At 45.6% G+C, this 19,711-nt stretch overlaps 2 protein-coding genes and 1 pseudogene across 3 annotated transcripts; all 3 read left to right on the top strand.

Annotated features, from left to right (window-relative positions):
* The first annotated feature begins 517 nt into the window (after window positions 1–517).
* Window positions 518–12,508, top strand: LOC147885378 (uncharacterized). The gene is made up of 4 exons (XM_087397017.1): window positions 518–915; window positions 1,023–1,267; window positions 11,961–12,103; window positions 12,455–12,508. The coding sequence occupies exons 1-4, from the start codon at window positions 518–520 to the stop codon at window positions 12,506–12,508; spliced, it is 840 nt and encodes a 279-aa protein (XP_087253143.1).
* LOC147885379 (pentatricopeptide repeat-containing protein At4g04370-like) lies at window positions 11,878–15,624 on the top strand (annotated as a pseudogene). The gene is made up of 2 exons (XR_015543476.1): window positions 11,878–12,326; window positions 12,455–15,624. The product of XR_015543476.1 is annotated as a pentatricopeptide repeat-containing protein At4g04370-like (transcript).
* Window positions 15,625–16,685: 1,061 nt separating this feature from the next.
* LOC147885380 (uncharacterized) lies at window positions 16,686–19,711 on the top strand. The gene is made up of 7 exons (XM_087396904.1): window positions 16,686–16,839; window positions 16,927–16,988; window positions 17,071–17,142; window positions 17,309–17,506; window positions 18,510–19,099; window positions 19,240–19,402; window positions 19,477–19,711. The coding sequence occupies exons 5-7, from the start codon at window positions 18,828–18,830 to the stop codon at window positions 19,639–19,641; spliced, it is 600 nt and encodes a 199-aa protein (XP_087253030.1). The 5' UTR covers window positions 16,686–16,839; window positions 16,927–16,988; window positions 17,071–17,142; window positions 17,309–17,506; window positions 18,510–18,827; the 3' UTR covers window positions 19,642–19,711.

A 19,711-nucleotide genomic window follows, 5' to 3' on the forward strand; every position in this document is an offset into this window, starting at 1 on the left:
GTTGCCGGAGCATATGAAGCTGCCGATCGGTTGACGGACTGGCAGGAACGCCAGCACCACTACAAGGCTAGCCCTTCATTCAACCGAGCTCCTGGCAATAAGCGTTTCCAACCCGATGGCAAACATTCACGGCATAAACCCAAGGATTGCAGACCTTGGAAAGATCGTAAGCGCTTCAAGCCCACGGATGCCCCTACCGACAGTCAGGTGAAGGCCCTACCTGCCCCTAATCCTAAAGGAAAAGCCAAAGTTTCTTCTACCCAAGCAAAGAGCAGTGGTCTCGGTCTTCAACTAGTGTTACTGGTCCTAAGGGTAGCGGGTGCTACGTATGTAGCAGACCCCATTTTGCAAGGGACTTTCTGTTGAAGCAGAGCCTCTAGTCGATCCAGGAGCATGACGAAGAAGGCCCGAGCCAGATTATCACACCTATGCAGTTACTCAATGCCACGAGGGATCAGAAGTGGCTCCAGGGCTCCTGTTCATCACTGCCATCATCAATGGCCATGCTGCCCGCGCAATGGTAGACACAGGAGCTAGCCATAATTTTATCACTCCAACAAAAGTTCAAGAGGTTGGGCTCAAGGCGGACAAAAGCAAAGGGAAGATTGTAAGGACAGTAAATGCTCCCGGGCAAACAGTAGCTCGCATAGCAAAAGGCATGCCCATCCAAGTCGGCAGCCATGTGATCAAGACTGACTTCTCGATCGTCAGCATGGATGACTTTGAGTTGGTGCTAGGTCAGGCGTGGTTACAGGCTAACCGAGCCCTCATGAATTCCTACAACGAGCAGGTCATCCTTTGCCACCATGAAGGAGGATCGGAGGTGATCAAAGCTTCCTGTGAACGGGGACCTAATGCGCCTCAGACCTTGTCTGCAATGCAAGTGAAGAAGGCCACACTCAAAGGTCACCCCATGTACCTTGTCCTCCTTAGGCAGACAGAGGAGCCCGCGGGTGAGGAAGAACGTGACCCGCAGAAACACATACCTCGAGAAGTTAAGGCCCTACTAAAGGAATATGCAGATATAATGCCCGAGCAGCTCCTTTGTGGTGGAAGCTCCCCAAGGAGCTTCCACCACAAAGGAGCATCGACCACAGGATTGAGATATACTCATGGTCTGACCCTCCAGCCAAGGCCCCGTATCGATTGTCCCATGCAGAGAATGCCGAACCCAAGCGTCAACTGCAAGAGCTGTTGGATGCCGGGTTCATCCGACCTTCCAAGTCCCTGTATGGTGCACCCAAATTGTTTGTAAAGAAGAAGGAAGGTGATCTGAGGCTCTGTGTGGACTACCGAGCTCTAAATAAGATCACAGTCAAGAATAGGTGCCCGCCCCCTAACATGAGGAAGCTGTTTGATTCTCTGGTCCACGCGAGATACTTCAACAAGATTGACTTGGAGTCGGGGTACCATCAGATATGCATCTGCGAGCAGGATGTGGAGAAAACAACCATGCGTACCAAATACGGATCATATGACTGGTTGACCTGACGAACGCTCCAACCACCTTCTCTGATCTCATGACAGAGATCTTTTGAGATGTGCTAGATGACTATGTCGTCCTCTACTTGGATGATATTTTAATCTACTCCCAGACCTTGGAGGAGCACGTGAGCCATCTGAGAGAGGTGTTCGAGCGGCTGCAGGTCAACAAGCTGTATTTAAAATCCAGTAAGTGTCACTTTGACTAGTCCACTATCTATTACTTAGTATTCAAGGCCTCAGACGGAAAAATCATGATGGATGAAAGTAAAATACGCGCTATAACAGTGCACGACGTACGCTCTTTCAATCGTCTATCATCTTTCTACAGATGCTTCATAGATATGTATTCAGAGATCACTGCACCCCTCACGCATCTGACTCATAAAAGCACCACGTGGAAGTGGACGGCCAAACATGACAAGGCTTTTGAGGACCTCAAGAGGGCCATGAGCCGGAGCCCATGCTAGCCCTTCTAGACTTCAGCAAGCCCTTCGAAGTACATACAGATGCATCGGATCTTGCGATTGGGAGAGTACTTCTACAAGACGGCCACCCTATGGCCTACGAGAGCCGCAAGCTAATCGACAGAGAGACTAGGTAGCCGACTCCCGATAAGGAAATGACGGCCGTGATTTATTAACTCAGGACCTGGAAACATTACTTAATGGGGAAGCCCTTCGTGATCTACACCGACAACGTCACCACTTCATATTTCATGACACAACCGAAGTTGAGCCCGAGGCAAGCTAGATGGTAGGACTTCCTTGCCAACTTTGACTTTGAGATAAAGTACAAGCCAGGGCGAGAGGATACCGTGGCAGATGCCTTGTCCAGATGCCCATACCTGTTTGCTATCCAGATCATCCAAGGGGCCACCCATGAAATAAAAAAAAGCTATGCTAAAGATACCCTAGCTCGAAGGATTCTCTCAGAAGAGGACAAGCGTGCCCACGTCGAGGTCAAGGATGGCCTCATCTACTTCACGCAGAAGAGAGTCTACGTGCTAGCTACCAGTGGCCTGAGGAGATGGCTATACTGCAAGAACACCATGAAGTAGCATGGGCTGGACATTTGGACCAAGAACAAACCCTTGGATTGCTCAATAGAAGCTTCTGGTGGCCCCACATGGAGAGGAATTGTGACGCCTTCGTGAGGACGTGCCAGATTTGTGCGTAAGACAAGGCGGAGAGAAGGTGACCAACGGGATTGCTCCAACCACTGCCGATACCCGAGCGACCCTAGGAGAGTGTATCTCTCGATTTTATCACGTGGTTACCCAACTCATAGGGGTATACGTGGATACTCGTGGTGGTCTGTAGGCTTATAAAATACGCACATTTCATTCCATATAAAGCACCTTGTGATGCAAAGGCTACTGCCCAGCTCTTCTTTAAGCACATTGAAAAGAATCATGGACTCCCTCGAGAGATCGTGTCAGATCGTGATGGGAGGTTCACCGGAGCCTTCTGGAGAACTCTGTTTGCATTATGTGGAGTTGAGCAACATGTACCATGCTCAAACGGATGGACAAACCGAAAGGGTGAACCAATTAGCAGAAGATTACCTTCGACATTACGTGCGAGGCGATCAGGCTGACTGGTCATTGTACCTCAACGTGGCAGAATTTGCCTATAATGCATGGCAACATGCTTCTACGAGGTTCTCATCATTTGAGTTAGCCTATGGGTACTAGCCCTTGGCACCCGATGAGGCCGCAGTAGTTACCTCCACACATGCAAGAGGTGCGTCGCCAACAGGAGGTTCCTTTCATGAAGCATGGGTTCAGAGATTGGCCGAGGCCAAGAGGAGACTTGAGAAAGCTCAACAGTAGATGAAGAAGTGGTATGATGCGAAGAGGCGCTCGCAGGAGTACCAAGAATGAGATTACATGTACCTCAAGCTCGATCCGGAGTAGTTCGAGTACCCAAGTGAAATTACGCACCAATTGGCTCGACAGTATGACAGACCCTTCTGGATCATAAGGCGAATTGGTACCTTAGCCTACGAGCTAGCGCTCCCCAACCACTACCACGTGCATCAGGACTATTTTCCATGTCTCCATGCTTAAGACCTCCCAGGAGGACCCAGATCCGGAAAGGCATTAGAAGGAAAGAGCCCCAGCACTGGTGGTAGACCGAGTGGAGGATCTGGAAAAGATTGTGCAGCACCGCGATCGGCCTAATCAATTCGGCCCCAACCGGCGGATCTACTAGTGTTAATGGCATGGGCAACCCACGTTTGCGAACTCCTAGAGGACACAGGCATCGTTGTAGAGGTTCCGGGATCTGGTGGTCTCTTACAAGAACATCCACCTTTTTCTACAACTCTAGGGAGAGAGACGAAAACTAAGGGGGGGTATGTAATGGGGTTCTCTCCCCGTTGACAAGGGATCCCAAGGGCTTATGGCCACCCTTGGATCCTTCTTCATCGATGGCCTACAAACTGCCAAGGCTTCACGGAGGAGTTTTGCCCTAAGGCATCGGGATGCGTGGCACGCGACGAATCCACCTGGCTAATAGGATGGCATGAAGGACCGCCCAGTCATCGAGCAAGGCCCAATCAACAGCAGCAAGGGATGATGACTGGTCTTTAATGAACCAGTGACGAGGCCTTGAGCCTAACCGAGCCACAATACACGTGGCAAACAACGGCTCTCCAACCAAGATAGCATGGCGAGCTGCCAAAGGATGTGGCCACACAAAGTAGCACCCTATGAATCTGATTGTCAGAGACATGGACAGCCACACGTGCCCACAGGCGGATCCCGACTAGAGGATCGCATTGGACCGCAACTCATGGAGCGGCCTTGAGGTGGATCTGGTGACGAGAGCTTGCACACGTGGCATGGAGGCATGCGACTGCAGAACACGAGCCACCCACTAGACGAGGGGACCTCCATGACATGCATGTCTGCAATAGTGACCGGAAGTGGAGGGAGTGCCCATCGAACTGAGCGGGCCAACGAGGGACTAACGGCCTCAACGATCATTGATCATGAATTCCGAGCCTACGCATGGAGCCCATCCAACGGGCCCTGGAGCATCCATTGGATGGCCGAGGGCCCATCATCTACTACAACTATAAGGAACGTGCTCGCAACGATGTGCGGGCCAGTTTTGTGGATCACGAGAGGAAGCAACGTGTCAGTCTACGAGGCGAGACTGTCAGATATGCACGCAATGGAGCCTGCGAGAGTAGAGACGCGTAGCCATGGCTTAGCACAGAGAGGAGAGTAGTTTAGGACTGAGGCGGACCTACGGGTCTTGTATTTTGCTGCACCTTGCAGTAGAGCCCTCGCAGCCTATAATGACGAACTCCTTGGCTATTCGATGTCTTGCTTGTCCAGGGTCGGTGCGTGTGTGGAGGTGTCCTTGGATTGAATGTCTGTGTCAAGCAGAGGGTCTGTCTTTGTTCACCTGCGAGTAGTCGAGCACGTCGAAATCTGTATGTAGCCCTATCGTCAAGCAATTTGCACTAATCACCTAAGTCCCCACCCTACCTTGATGTTGCACAGCGATCACATTAAGGAAGGGAACCGGCTACAAACCCATCGAATCGATCCATCCCATGCTAGGTCAGAGTAGCAAAGATGCTGCCGGGGTGACAGAACATCTACCTTTGAAATGGGGATATAATATAACCCCTGGAGGAGCTAACGAGGGCAACCAAGCATGGTCGGCTCACTTGGTTAGCCCAATACTTCCTCCATGGGAAGGTCCCTAGTTTGAGTCCCGACGGCCCCTTCTATGCATGCAAATCTAGAATATTTTGGGATCTTCGCTGACCCGGGTAAGGAGATCCTTTTGGTTTGGTTTGGTTTGATTTGATCTAGTTAGGTTCCTCAGGTATGCTATATGGTGTTATGGGAAAGTAGTTAGGTCAATATCCAATGTTGTCCAAGTGGTAGGGAGTTGTGGCGAACCACCCTGTAGGGGGTCTGCGCACAAGACTATTGGCGGATCTCGATGCGTGTCGACTGCTGTCAAAGACCCGAGACATGGCGGCGCCCCCACAAAATGGCCTGACTAACTGTTGGTCGCAGAGTAGATAGTTAACAAAAGGCCGTGGGCCTTTGCCTTTTTGGCGGGCTACCCTGATCGAACAATTGGGATTCAAATACCCCGATCGAAGGGTGGGCTTTAAAAGGCGCCATCGGATGGCTTACCAAGCTCTGGCACCCAGATCGATGGTCCATGAGTGTTCCCAACACTTAGCCATTTCAAGAGGGCCTAGTCTAAGGCCTTACATCTGGCAAGGTCCCGAGAAGTCCCCAACATCCCGACTAGTTCACCTGTCTGTGCATCCATGATGAGGGAGGTTCCATCAAGCAATTCAATTCGGAGGGAGCACACGGAGGGAAGGCTATTCCAAAAAAAAAGAAAAGAGAGAGCAGATTCCAAGCCCCCGTGACAGGGGGGGAAGGGGGAGGGGGGATGGAGAGGGGGGGGTGGAGGGGGGGGGGCGTGGAGGGGGGGAGGTGGAGGGGGGGTGAAGGGGGGTGGGGGTGGAGAGGGGCTGGGGGTGGGGGTGGAGGTGGAGGGGGGGGGGAGGAGGTGGAGAGAGGGGGTGGTGGAAACTTGACGGACGAAAAACTTTGACAGAAATTCAAAGGGAGGAGGAGATGGTCACCTATAACGCTCTCCAAGTCTTTCTCGATGTAACAGGATTGTTGAGGGCGAATGATGGTGGGTGGATGGCTAGGTTATCGCTGTGAGAAGGGCTCGAAATAACTCACCATGTGAGGATGGGAGTAGGGTGGTGGTCGATGGAGAGGGAGGAGGGTCTTGCATAGGGCTCGAAATGGGGAAGAGGATGGAGGCTAGATGTGGAAGAAGAGGAATGAGGGGGTGGAGTGGGTTCTTATAGGAATGGGTGTAGGGTTAGGGTCAAACCCTAAACTCTTCCCGAGCATAACTTTTCATGATTAGCTCGGATCGCTCTTCTATAAAAAGATGAAATGTTTGAAATTGTGAGCTCTACACATTGGTGTCCATTACCTAGCCTAATTTGTTCCTCAAGTGGCTTATTTTGAAGAAATAAAGGAAATTTCTTAAGGTAATAATCCAAGGTTGATGCTTGGGGTTGATATGTTTGGCTAGAGTTGGAAAAAATAAATTTACTCTCCTTGCCCTTGAGTATTATGTTCGTGAAAGTTCGTAGTAGTTTGTTTTTCATACTTGCGTATGTTTACTCATTACTTGAGATGCTAGTCTCCCCGATAGCAGCACCAAATGTTGGCTCTTTCCCACGGCTTTCGCAAGAAGAGCATGGTATTCTCAGTATGTAGGGTTCCGAGGCTTTTTATCACCTACAAATATTTTGGTGTTGTCGTTTGTAGTATAAGTGTAGCTTAGGTCCTTGGGTCGTATTCCGTTGAGAGACATAGAGTTAAGTGTGGTAAGCATAGTGCATGCATGTGTGAAAGGAACGTGCATCATCATGGTTGGGGTAATGAAGGCTTTCACCTTCATTGGGGTTTGAAGGGTTTAGGAGGAGTTTGAGGGTTCAAGGGAGGTTCATGGTTTAGAAGGAAGTTCCAAGGTTTAGAGAGAGGTTCCAGAGTTTAGAAGAGTTGCAGGGTTTAGAAGGGGTGTAACAGTTAGAAGGAGGATCCAAGATTCAGGGTAGAGTACATGGTGAACTTGTCTCCCTCGTAGATCATGGAGGTCAAGGGTTGAGGGGCTAAGGGTTTAGGGGGAGCATAGGAGTGGGAGAGGAAGAAGGTGTAAGAGCATGGGGGAGAAGGAGAGAGAGGAGAAGGGAGGAGGAGGAGGAGGAGGAGGAGGAGAGGGAGAGGATGGGTTGCAAGGTTGGAGGAGAAGGGAGGAGGAGTTGCAAGGTTAGGACATGCTTTTGGACGTGGAGTGCAAGGAAGCATGGACACTTGGAAACAATTGCTTGAAATACCAAGTAGAACTCAACACAATGCCCCAAAGAGTGTGGGCTTCATTCCATTATGGGGTATTTATACAAGTTGAAGAGCTTCTCTCTCTGCATGTAGGAATTATAAGACATTCTCTCTCTACATGTAGAACTTGCATATAGAAGTTGCATGTAGGAGTTGCATGTAGGAATCGCATGTAGGACTTGCATGTAGAACTCGCATGTAGAACATGCATGTAGGAGTTGCATGGAGAACATGCATGTAGAAATCACATGTAGGACTTGCATGTAGAACATGCATGTAGGAGTTGCAAGTAGAACTTGCATGTTGAGGATTCCTATCCTAGCCTTATGCAAGTACAAGTGGAGCTTTGCCGCTACTCTACACAAACATTTTGTGCTACCTAAGTCTATGTTGGCACAGAGACCACACAACATCGTACAAGTTCCATTTTATATAATTGATATCTCCATATCGATATGCCAAATATGTCCAATCTTTAATTTTTATCATTGACTTCTCTATAGCTATATACACAATGTGAATGAGCTTTATTTTCAATGATCGGTATCTCCATGGAAATATGGCTACCATTAAAAAACTTTATTTTCCAAAATTTCTATCATGCAAATAATTAGATTATTTAAGCACTTATTTTAAAAAAAATCATTAATATTTTATATAGCAATGTCATTTTACTTTATCAACGACAAATATATCATATATCATTTTTTGCCTGTAGCAACATGTAGGTCATGCTACTCGTGTTCTACAATGTGCTATCATGAATCACAACAACCGTCTTCAAATGAAATAAAGCTTCTCTTTAAAATGTAACTAAGAATTACAAAGTTTAACCATAGGTTCATGAATATCAACGGTCAAATTATTGTGATTTCTATCAAAACAAAAACAGTGTGACATATGTAGCTAGCCAATAGACATAACATAAGTTAGTACATAACTGCAAAATTGTGTACACTATGCAACAAGTTCACTGTGAGAGCTAAAAGAGTCACTGTCCCACTTATAAGCTTGCACATGAAGTGAACAAAGGGACATGACACCTCAACATGGGCTAGGGGATATAGAGCACCTACCATTTGTAAATATATAATGCTTATGGACCAAGACAAGGTTTGTTATGTCGACATCTAATGGCCTGACACATGAGCTGCACAAATGATTGTATATAGTAGCATGTAGAGGTGTATTGATAGCTCTAGTAACACACTTTATGTTGGGTTAAATCCATAACCTTGCTACAACCCAAAGGGCCGCATTCCAAATGCATGAAATAGCCCAAGCAAGGAGGATGGAGATAGTTATCCAAAAATGTTATTACTATTAAAAACTTAATTTTCAGACATACATGCACCATGAGAGAGAGAGAGAGAGAGAGGAAGGAAATCTAAAATTGAAAATTTTATAATTTCTTTCTAAATGATAAAATCACAAGTGTACGTTGACTAGTCTCCACCATAACAACCGTCTTCAACTGAAATGAAGTTTGTGTTTAAAATATAACTGAGAATTACAAAAAAAGTTTAACCACAGGGCCAAGGATATCAACAGTAAAATTGATATGCTTTCTAACAAAAGAAAAAGTAACAATATAAGATATGTAGCTAACCACTAGAGATCAAATAAGTTTGCATATAATTCCAAAATTATGTACACTAAGCAGCAACTTAATGTGGAAGCTAAAAGGTTCATTGTCTCACGTATAAGCATGTGCATGATGTGAGCAAAGGGACATCACATGCGAGCATGGGCTAGGGTGTATATAGCACAACTATTATCTCTTAGTAAAATGTGGCTGATACATGAGCACATTGTCATGCTTATGGCCCAACGCAAGGTTTGTCATGTGGATAGCTCATGGGCTCACACATGAGCTGCACAAATATGTATGTAGCAACATGTAGAGGTGTATTGACAACTCTAGTAACACACCACCCTAGGTTAAGCCCATAACCCTGCTAGTTAGCCCAAAACCCAAACGACCACATTCCAAATCCATGAAATGACCCAAGCAAGGACAATGGAGATAGCTATCCAAATATTTCAGATTATTATTACATAATGTTTAGAGCTCTTAGGTAAGACCAACACACATACATAAATAAACTCACTCTACATGCATTCTTTTAAATGGCATAATAAAATATTTCAATTAACTAAAGCAAGGAAGCCTAGAATGTCCATAAACATGCTCACCATGTAAGTAATGCTCCCTTGAATTTTACAACAAAATATTTCAAGAAATTTTAACGGAAGTAGCAACAACAAATGAAGGTGTTCACATATAAAATATGTCCACAATGAATGCATTTTCCTCTTAATAGCATAACAAAATATTTTAGTAAATTGACGCCTCATCTTCAATAACAAAAGAAAATGTTTAAATAAATTAAATTGAAAATAGTAACGACAAATGAATGTTTCATAGCTTGTCAGCACATTTGAATGTCTACTTTCTCCATGAGAAAGACTGGACACTCAATCAAATTTGCTGCCACATTACTCAATTTTCCATAAGAAATCCCACCCCATCTGATTTCTCCATCACGGGGCCCATCCAATCTAACCAAAACTATAGCCTACAATACATACTTTTTGGCATGGTCAAAATAGTAAGCAAATGATGTACGAGAATATGAACGTGTCCAAAATGTGGGGATTTCTATGTAGCACAACAACTTTTAGAGATCGACAAACCTAAACTTCAACACTCCCTATAAGGACTGACCATGACAAACATGGGTGCACCCGCATGAGGAGAGCCAACTACAACAAGATAAGTGGCAAACCTAAAGAGCCACAATGAAGAGCCAGCCAAAGTGTGAGAGGGGTGAACCTGGGACCCATCCAAAGCCTTTGTGCATCTGGCTCTCCAAATATGCCACATTAAAATACTCACCAGTATCTCCCAAGAAGAGTCCACCAAGGCATGGACAGCCCTGAAGGGTAAGACAGGAACATCATTTAGAGAACACGACTCGACCAAGTGTTGTCTGATTGCTAGGGCCCAAGTTGAATCATGTTTCTCATAAAAGATCTGAGGGCCCAAAATAGAAAGCCAAGCAACTGAGCCCCAAGTCATGAAGAAGGGGGATAGAGCAAAAGAGCTGAAAATCCCTTCCAAATAATCGTCGCCTATCTGTAATCCCATAAGTAATGCTGAATTGTCTCCACAACAGAGAGGTAGGGTCAGCCCCGAATCTGGATCTCCATAGGTTCAATGCAATCCCACCATGAATAGAAAGCCAAAAGAAGAGAGTGATTTTCTATTCCTGTGGGAATTTCCAAAGTCTTCCCCATAAGTCTTTCAGTAGATCAGCAGAAACATGAAAACTATTTCAATGAGGAGCTCTAGAAGTGAGCAGAAATCTCCTAGCATTACTGACAATATAACAAAAGAAGGGGAGGCCCTTCTCTCGATGTCCTTCATTAATCCACTCCCACTCTTCAAAATGAGAAACCAAAGGAAACCAACACAGCTTTCAAGCAACCGAATGTCCAAAAACAACAGCAATCATACGTAAGTGCTAAACCAGAGTTCATGAAACACTACAACAGCTATCAAATGAAGTAGGAGATCATACCGTCGGAACCACCATACTCTTCTACGAACGTCTCTCAAAATAACACAACAACAACACACAAACGACCTCCACACTCTTCCAGAGTTACTGTGGAGACGAAGACATCATCAAACATACCACATACAACACAAGACAATATTAGAACCCCACTTGGTTGTATGCCTGGACGACAACATGCAACAAATAAGCATATTGCATATAAGCGATCGAAGGATATCAAATATTAGCACCATCGCGACCACAATGCTGCATACAAAACACGTGGACAAAGCACTGTCTCTACAGAAGCCTTTGGAAGTGCCTCCATGCATGTTAGCAACACCCACACAAAGAAGAAGTCTTTAGAATAACACCCGAACATAGAAGAGTTCTTTCGAAGCGCCTGAATGCCCACGAAAATCTCCAGAGAAGAATCCTTTTGAAGTGCCTCCATGGCCACACTCTGGACAAGCTCCAACACCAATCGAAGACATTTACAACACTACTAACCTGACCGGCTTTGAGGCTATAGCATTACGCACTAAGGGGCTTAGCACATGGGAAGAAATAGGATGGGAATGGGAAAAGGTGGTCCCAAGTGGTCCCATGCATATTTCTATCCTATTCCCATCCCACCATGTGCTAACAAAAAAAGAACTAGGGATGGGTTTAGGAGGAAGAAGACACATGGCATCATTTCATGTGTTTAAGAGGTGGGGACTTGGTGGGGACAAGGACACATGTCATCCTTCCATGTTTTTGAATCCCTAAAAAAGGGGAACCCATTCTGGCTGCCAGGGTCTAGAGGCCATGGTCCAGGATGGGAGAAAAAGTGGCTACTCCCATTCTAAATCCATCCTAGACCACTTGGTGTAGGATGGGAGTAATGATGACAAAAATATGCCCATCCTAAACCCATGCTAGCCCCATCCATGTGCTAAGGCCCTAAGTGTAGGTGGTATGGGAACATCCATAGTACATACGTGCACGTTGCAGTTTTGCAGCCGCAAAGGTGACCTACGTAGGGGAACTTCGTTTAAGCCCCGTTCTTCGCCATTTGCTGGGAACAGGGAGTTCTAAGAATTTTCGGGATGAGGCCATCCGGATGTCAACGTTGGCAGAACGACGCCTCGATTCGGGAGCTAAAGTTTGTTGCAAAGACGGATTGGACAAATCATCCGCCAGGACGCAATCTTTCATATCTTTGGTTAAGTGGTCCGGGGGTCTGGCCTATTCGAGGTCATGTTTGCTACTTCCGGGCAGACCATCTCCTTTTGGGTCTCAAATCTCAATCTGGAGCTCTGCGATGCTGTTTTGTATTGTGTTGGCGGCTCCAGATAGGAAGCCCCCCAGGAGGGCTTACAGCAGGCGTATGTCACAGATCCTTTTCATAGAACCTGACCAATATATTTTCTACAGCTAAATGTATAGATACGTTCCAAGATCATGGTCTTAAACTCTTAATTTGTTTCTGAAAGTTATTGGTGTGTTTTAACAGACGAATCCGTACGGCTTCAGAATACAAGGAATAAGAGTTGCAAGGAGTTGCTGAAGTTGTAAAATCGAAGGTGGGTTAAAAGAAGGATGCTCATAAGTGGGGAATCCAGATAATCGCAGGCGACGGTATAGCTCAACAGCTGGCTTTGGCATGGTCCGTCCACATGTGCGAGGCCCGCTTGAGGTCTGGGTTACGAATGGACGCACTGCCCCTCCGAGCCGGCTGTTGTTGGAAGATTGTCAGCTTAAAGGACACAATTACTACTCTGGACCGGATGGCTGAGCTGCTTTCGGCTGAGAACTCCATCTCTATCTTGCAAAAGTGCAGGATGGAAAAAAATTTAGAGTATTCTAAACACGTGCATGCACACATTTGCAATAATGGGCTGGAAGCTCATAGAGCTGTTGGGAACTACATCGTGCCAATGTTTGTAGAATGTGGAAGTTTGTCGGATGCTGAGCAGCTTTTCAACAGGTTGATCTATCGGAATGAGTATTCGTGGACTACTCTAATATTAGGGTACATCCGTTGTGGACAAATGCTGCATGCTCTCAACTTATACCATAAAATGCAGGAGGATAGGGTACCTCCTACCAGATATACGCTTATGGCTCTAATAAAAGCTTGCGCTAGGCTGAAAGATGTGGAAAGAGGACGGAAGGTTCATGCTGAGATTGCACAAAAGGGGTTCGAAGGAGGTCTTTTTGTTGGCAACAGTGTAATTGATATGTATGCCAAATGTCGCTCACTTGTGGAGGCCGAGGAAGTCTTTGACTGTTTGCCGGTTCGAGATGTTGTCTCCTGGAATGCACTAATGACAGGTTTTGCTGAACATGGACCATGTCAGGAGGTGCTGAAATGCTTTGAGCAGATGCAAGTGGAGAACATCTCTCCTGATGTTGTCACATTTGTTTGTGTCTTGAAAGCTTGTGGCAGCATAGGAGCCATAGGCAAGGGACGAGAAACACACATAGAGATCACACAAAATGGATTAGAAAGTGCTCCTTTTGTTGGCAACACGTTGATAGACATGTATGCTAAGTGTGGTTTACTTTCAGAGGCACGGAAAGCCTTTGACAAACTGCCAGTTCGAGATGTTGTGGCATGGACTGCATTAATTGCAGGATATGCTGAACATGGACCTGGTCAGGAAGTGTTCCAATGTTTTGAACAGATGCAAATAGAGCGTTGTTTTCATCCACCAATGTATATGCTTATGGTCCTAATAAAGGCTTGTGTGAGGTTGAAAGACCTGGAAAGAGGCCGGGTGGTTCATGCTGAGATTGCAGTAAAGGGATCTGAAAGGGAGATTGTCATTGGCAACACGTTGGTTAACATGTATGCCAAATGTGGCTCACTTGTAGAGGCACAGGAAGTCTTTGACAAGCTGACAGCTCAAGATGTTGTGTCATGGAACATACTAATTGCAGGATATGCTGAACATGGGCCCAGTCAACGGGCACTGAAATGTTTCGAACAGATGCAATCAGAGGGCACATCTCCAGACGAAGTCACGTTTTTTTGCATCTTGAAAGCTTGTGGCAGCATGGGAGTCATAAACATGGGCCAGGTAATACATATGGAGATTGCACGGAAGGGATTTGAAGGAGAGATTTTCCTAGGTAGCAGTTTGGTCGATATGTATGCCAAATGTGGTTTACTTTCTGAAGCGCAGGAAGTTTTTGACAAGCTGCCAGTCCGAGATGTTGTATTGTGGGCTGCACTGATTGCAGGTTATGCTGAGCATGGACCTTGTCAGGAGGCGCTGAAATGTTTTGAACAGATGCAATTGGAGGGCATCTCACCAGATGCTGTCATGTTTGCTTGTGCCTTGAAAGCTTGCAGTAGTGTAGGAGCCATAGACAAGGGACAAGAAATACACAGGGAGATTGCACAAAAGGGGCTTGAGAGAGATCTGCTTGTTGGCAACACTTTGGTTGACATGTATGCTAAGGGTGGCTCACTTTCAGATGCATGGGAAATCTTTGACAAGTTGCCAATTCGAGATATTGTGTCATGGGTGGCACTAATTGCAGGGTATGCTGAGCATGGGCATTGCCAGGAAGCTCTAAAATGTATTGAACAGATGCAACTGGAAGGTGCCTTGTCTCAGGACGCTGTCACATTTGTTTGTGTCTTGAAAGCTTGTGGCAGCATAGGAGCTTTAGGCAAGGTCCGAGAATTACATGCTGAGATTGCACAAAGGGGACTCGAGAGAGATCTTTTTGTAGGCAACATGTTGCTGGATGTGTATGCTAAATGTGGCTCAATGTCAAAGGCACAGGAAACCTTTGACAAGCTTCCATTTCGAAATGTAGTATCATGGAGTACAATGATACAAGGATATGGTTTGAATCATGAGGCTAACAGGGTTGTGCAATGTTTTGAGGACATGCAAGAGCAGGGTGCGGAGCCTGATGCTGTTACATTCACATGTCTTCTTGCTGCATGCAGCCAAACTAGCCTTGTATTCAACGGTCAGGAATATTTCAAAGTGATGAGAGAGGAATATGGCATTGCACCAACAAGAGATCACTATACTTGTGTGGTTGATCTTCTTGCACGTTCAGGACATTTGGATGAAGCAGACAAATTTCTTCAAACTATGCGTAGTCCTCCATCAGATGGAACGTGGAGAGCTTTGCTCAGTGCTTGCAAGACGTATGGGGGAATAGAACTAGGACTCAGATGCTTTCAGCCACTCGTCCAATTGAATCCAGAATCTGCCTCTTCGTATGTGCTCTTGGCAGATGCCTGTGCAAGTACTTGCAAGTGGGATTATGCACATATGATAGAGGAGCTGAGGAGACAGGCAAGGGCAAAGAAAAAGCGTGCAACTGCTTTGATTGAGGTGAACAGGAAGGGGTGTGAATTTGTAGTGGGTAACCGACAAAGTAAGGAAATTGCAGAAATGCTAAAATTGTTGAGCCTACGTTTGAAAAAGGAAGGGCATGTACCAAATCTAGATACAGTTTTGAGATCCAGTTAAGAAGGAAGCTCTGTTATGTGAGAATGCAGAGGAATCACTGAGTTTTTCTGGGCTTCTCAACATGCCATTTGAGAATGTGCAATGATTATTGTAAAGCAAGGGAGGTCATGTCGCGGTTTGAATAGTGAGGGAATTTTTCAATATGACTGCTTTATTCATCATTGTAAGCACGGTCTGTGATTTTGTGGATATATTTTATGATCTGTTCTTATGAATTGCAGTTGAGCAAATGAAGAAGAAACATCTGCATTGTAACTACAATCATGAAGTTCAAATGGAATTGTTATATGGTTATAGTGGAGGGATATTGAGGTGGGCAAAGGGAGTTATTAGCTGGAAAGAAGGGGGGGAGGAGACGAACATAGATATTATCAATAGGCTTTCTCCTGTCTCGTAATGCTAACAAGTGGTCACATAGTTATTAAGAAACAAGGACATTGAGATGAACTGGTGACATAGTTCACTTGCCTGCTAAAAGAGGCTACAAATCTGTTATTTTATGATTCCATTAACAGGGTTAAGGCATGTGACAACCTGACATTGTGTTTTTAAAAACCCACATTGGAGACCATTATAGGTATCTCCACCTTGCCTTAGGACCTGCCTTGCAAATGAGCCCAGCATCGATTTATGGACTTGGATTTTGAATGGAAGGAGTAGATGTGGAGGTGCTTTTCTAAGGGGGGTTCCCTTCTGAAGCAGGACACCAAGTGAGGCCAAAGCCGAACCTTGCAGTCCCTAGAGACCAAAGTCTTGAACATTGAGCTAGAGCTAGGGAATCATGAGTCACATATCTGATTAGGAAAATCCAGGGTATTCTAATCGAAGGCTGTTGTTCTAGATGTCTAGACCTCATCCTTCGCTAGCTCGAGAATTGCTCCTAGGATGTGCGCTTGCTCTAGTCCCTTGCTCTAGTCTAAACCAACTTATGGGTACTAGGAATGTAACATTGCCACATCTCAAGGCCTTCCAGCTTGTCTTCTCGCATAGCTCATGTTTTAATTTTTGGTGCGAATGGACTTAGGTCAGTCCATATTTTTGGCCTCCCGTAGTAGGTCTAATTAGCGGCGTTGATTTGTAAGAATATAAAGCCTAACAAAAGGCATTCTGTGGGCCACTTCGCGATATTCTTGGGGACGCCGTCCGTGTGGATCCTCGCGTGTCGATTGTGCATGCAGTGGCTCCGATCAAATAGGATGGGCTCGTTTTCTATGGTTCGTTTGCCACAAGGATGCGGGATTTTCATCGTTAGGGTAAGGGGAGGTGCTGGATGGGCGTGGTACGTTATCAGTGATGGCGCTCAAGGTGAATGAACTTGTGAGTCAGAGGAGGAAGGGAAGAATTGTGGCGACTTGCGGAGAATCCATGGAGACTTGGAGTGGGAACCTGCAGAGAGGTTGTTGCCTTGTGAATGCTTCTTTTGTTCCTTCTTTCTTCTTTGCGTGAGATTTCTTTTTTTGACTTATGAGATTCTGTAGTGCAGATTCTGGCAAGTATGAGAGGAAAGATGGGATGACAATGCTTTTAAAGATGATGCGAGCTCTGGTAGGGATTGGGTGGATGCACGTTTTCTTTGTGTTACTTCGGGCTCTAGCAGTTTCGTGATTGTAGGTTTCTTTGTGCGCAGAGTTTGTGAAGGTCTACGGTCAGAAACGCGATACGGGGAAGATTGTTGGAGGGGGTGGTTTGAAGATGAAAGGTACGCGTCACTCATCTCTGAGTAAGTGTTATGGTTCCAAGCCTCCGTCTAGGTGCCGCTCGATGCGAATAGTGTAAGTTCGTCTTCTCTTCGTTTTCTATCATTAGCTGGCTCGTGTCGCACAGAGTTTCGGTGGCTTTCATGTTCCAAAGCTGTGTGGATGCAGGTATTGTTTCGGCTTCCACTAGTTGCACGATCAGCATATCACGTCCACCTTCGAGCCAGAGTGTCCCATTGATGCTGACTCCAATATAAGGACCAATAACATAAGCAACATTGATGAAGACAGCAACGATGAAAAGATCATCCAACCGTTCACTAAGTAAAGCGTTTGAAGCTGTCGCTCAACAGGCGTTCCTTGAGGGTGAGTGGAATTAGGCTATTCGTCTTTTGTTACATACGTGGCGTATACCGAGAGTAATGTGTTATACTGTTCATGCAGTTCATAGAACTTTGGAAGATCCAAAGATGGAGGGTAAGATTACCACAAGAATCACAATTTATGTCAAGAGACGTGCACAGAAACAGTAGAGGCGCCTTCGTTTGGAACTTTTGTTTTCTTTCACGAATGACGGTTTCTGATTAAGATTCCAAGTGTTTCTAGTATTGTTTGCACGCCTGCCATAACTATGGTAGCGAATCTCTTGCGAATTGGGTTTCTCGTAATCAGCGAGTCTATTCGGGAGTTTTTTAATGATCCTACGGTACCTGCGTGCTGGTTTTTCGTAAACAGCAAGTTTGTTATCGAGTCATGACGGAGCAGCATATGACAATGTCTTCCATAACTTTGCGTAACCCATGATCATCAACACCGCTCAGATCAGTAGGCAGATAATCTAATACAGTGTGCAGTCAATAAGCGCTTCTCTGCTGCTAGTTTCTAAAGCTTCTTTGGTGCTGCATAGATGCATTGCTTGCCATTGAGCTGCTGTTATCTGTTGTGCTTAGTGCTTCTGCGTTTCATGATAGTCGACTAACATAGCCTACAAAGAGTGCTAACTTTGAATGAGCTTTGTGTCGCTATGTTCTTGATTGCTACTTTCCATGATCCAGCTGAAATTTCAAATTGGGTTTTCAGTTTGTGCTTCTGTTGTGAATTGGGTTTCCTGTTTGTGAGAAGATGCTCGATATTAAACTTTGGAATTCGGCTAATCTGGTGTATAAAGCCTGGAATGTGAATCGTGAATTGCAGAGGCCTTAGTCTTTGAGAGAGTGATTTTCGATGGTCATCGATGGCCATTGCTATTTGTATTTCAATGTTTTGGGGGCTTGAAAGCATTGAGGCAATTCAGTTGTAAGGGCTTATACGATTGTCTGTGCTTGATATATTCGTAATGGCTTATGCTTTTTTTCCGCCTGTAATCCAGAAATCTGATTCAAGTGCCCGAGCATTAGTGCCTATAGCATGTACGCTGTCATATCCAAATTCCTTGCCAATACTTCGGATCCAAGACTTATGTGAGGTCACCATGTGCCGTTTCGCATTCGAAGGAAAGGCTTTGGCAAAGTATGGGACCTTCAAGGCCAACAGTGTGCCCTACCCTGTGTACATGCAAGTGGATCTCATGGACAAGGAGTGCTACCAAACAGTGACACTGCATGTTTACCATGCATATGTCGCTCAGCACATAGATGTGGATTCTATAGAGTAGAAGGCCCAGCAATGACCAAACAAAACACAGGAGATGGGCGGGACCTCTAACATCTGCTTGCGTGTTGATGCCACAACAAGTGTTCTGAAGGCAGAGCCTTTCAAGGGCGAGATATGCTTCCACCCTGATATGGCGATAAGTGCATATGTTCCTTGGGCAGCAAGCCAAGTACCCCCTGGCGGCTCATATTTCACCTCTATGATGGACATAATAGCGTTTGTGATCGTAAAAGGTGATGTTGATGGACCCACGGCTGATCAAGGAATTGTTGTTGATGGTCCCAAGCCAGAGGATCGCTCTACGGGGTGAGTTACCTAAGTCGACCAATAGTAGTTGCCCAATCCATGTGCTAGACAATCCCTAACTGTTCAAACTTGCAGCTCTCTTTCGTTGCTAAGAGAAGAAACTCTCTATCCTGATTGATCCAAGAATTTCTTGATGACAGCATTGTGATGTACGTCGCGAAAAACATATCGTTCATGCGTGCCCGTCATTCTCTTAGAGTGTTCGATTTCAGAATCTTGGCAACTGTCCCTGAAGGAAGCCTTCCTGACACTCTTCATCAAGCGTTTTTGAGAGAAGTGTCAAAGCTTGGCTATGGGAAAAAGGTATGTGTGATTTAAATATTTTCTAAAGAATTGTTCATTCCCATGCGCTTACTGGTTGTTCCTTTTCCTTGTAGGTCACTAGAGTCCTTCAATTTGTGAATCTCAATTTGCTGCTTGTGGAGCACCAGTGCACTGGTTGTGGAGGATCTCGTGTGAGAGTAGGCCTTTTTGCTACACATTTAACATCGTGTAGCAAATTGCCCCAGTCCATCTTTAGAAGTATGTGTTCTTCGACGTGACAGCTCCTATGTTGATGTCCAAGTTAGAGGTTCTCACATAGACGATGTGCTGGGCTTACATTCGCCCTTT

This window comes from Dipteris shenzhenensis, chromosome 25, assembly GCF_047967505.1.
Source record: "Dipteris shenzhenensis isolate YYH24624 ecotype China chromosome 25, Dip_SZ_1.0, whole genome shotgun sequence".
Taxonomy (NCBI): Eukaryota; Viridiplantae; Streptophyta; class Polypodiopsida; order Gleicheniales; family Dipteridaceae; genus Dipteris; species Dipteris shenzhenensis.

Coding starts and splice junctions, on each gene's coding strand:
- LOC147885380 (XM_087396904.1), top strand. CDS start 18,828: ATGGGCGGGACCTCTAACATCTGCTTGCGTGTTGATGCCACAACAAGT. Junction 19,100..19,239: donor CCAGAGGATCGCTCTACGGG/GTGAGTTACCTA, acceptor TCTTGATGACAG/CATTGTGATGTACGTCGCGA. Junction 19,403..19,476: donor AGCTTGGCTATGGGAAAAAG/GTATGTGTGATT, acceptor TTTTCCTTGTAG/GTCACTAGAGTCCTTCAATT.
- LOC147885378 (XM_087397017.1), top strand. CDS start 518: ATGGTAGACACAGGAGCTAGCCATAATTTTATCACTCCAACAAAAGTT. Junction 916..1,022: donor ACACTCAAAGGTCACCCCAT/GTACCTTGTCCT, acceptor AGGAATATGCAG/ATATAATGCCCGAGCAGCTC. Junction 12,104..12,454: donor GCCTCGATTCGGGAGCTAAA/GTTTGTTGCAAA, acceptor GTGTTTTAACAG/ACGAATCCGTACGGCTTCAG.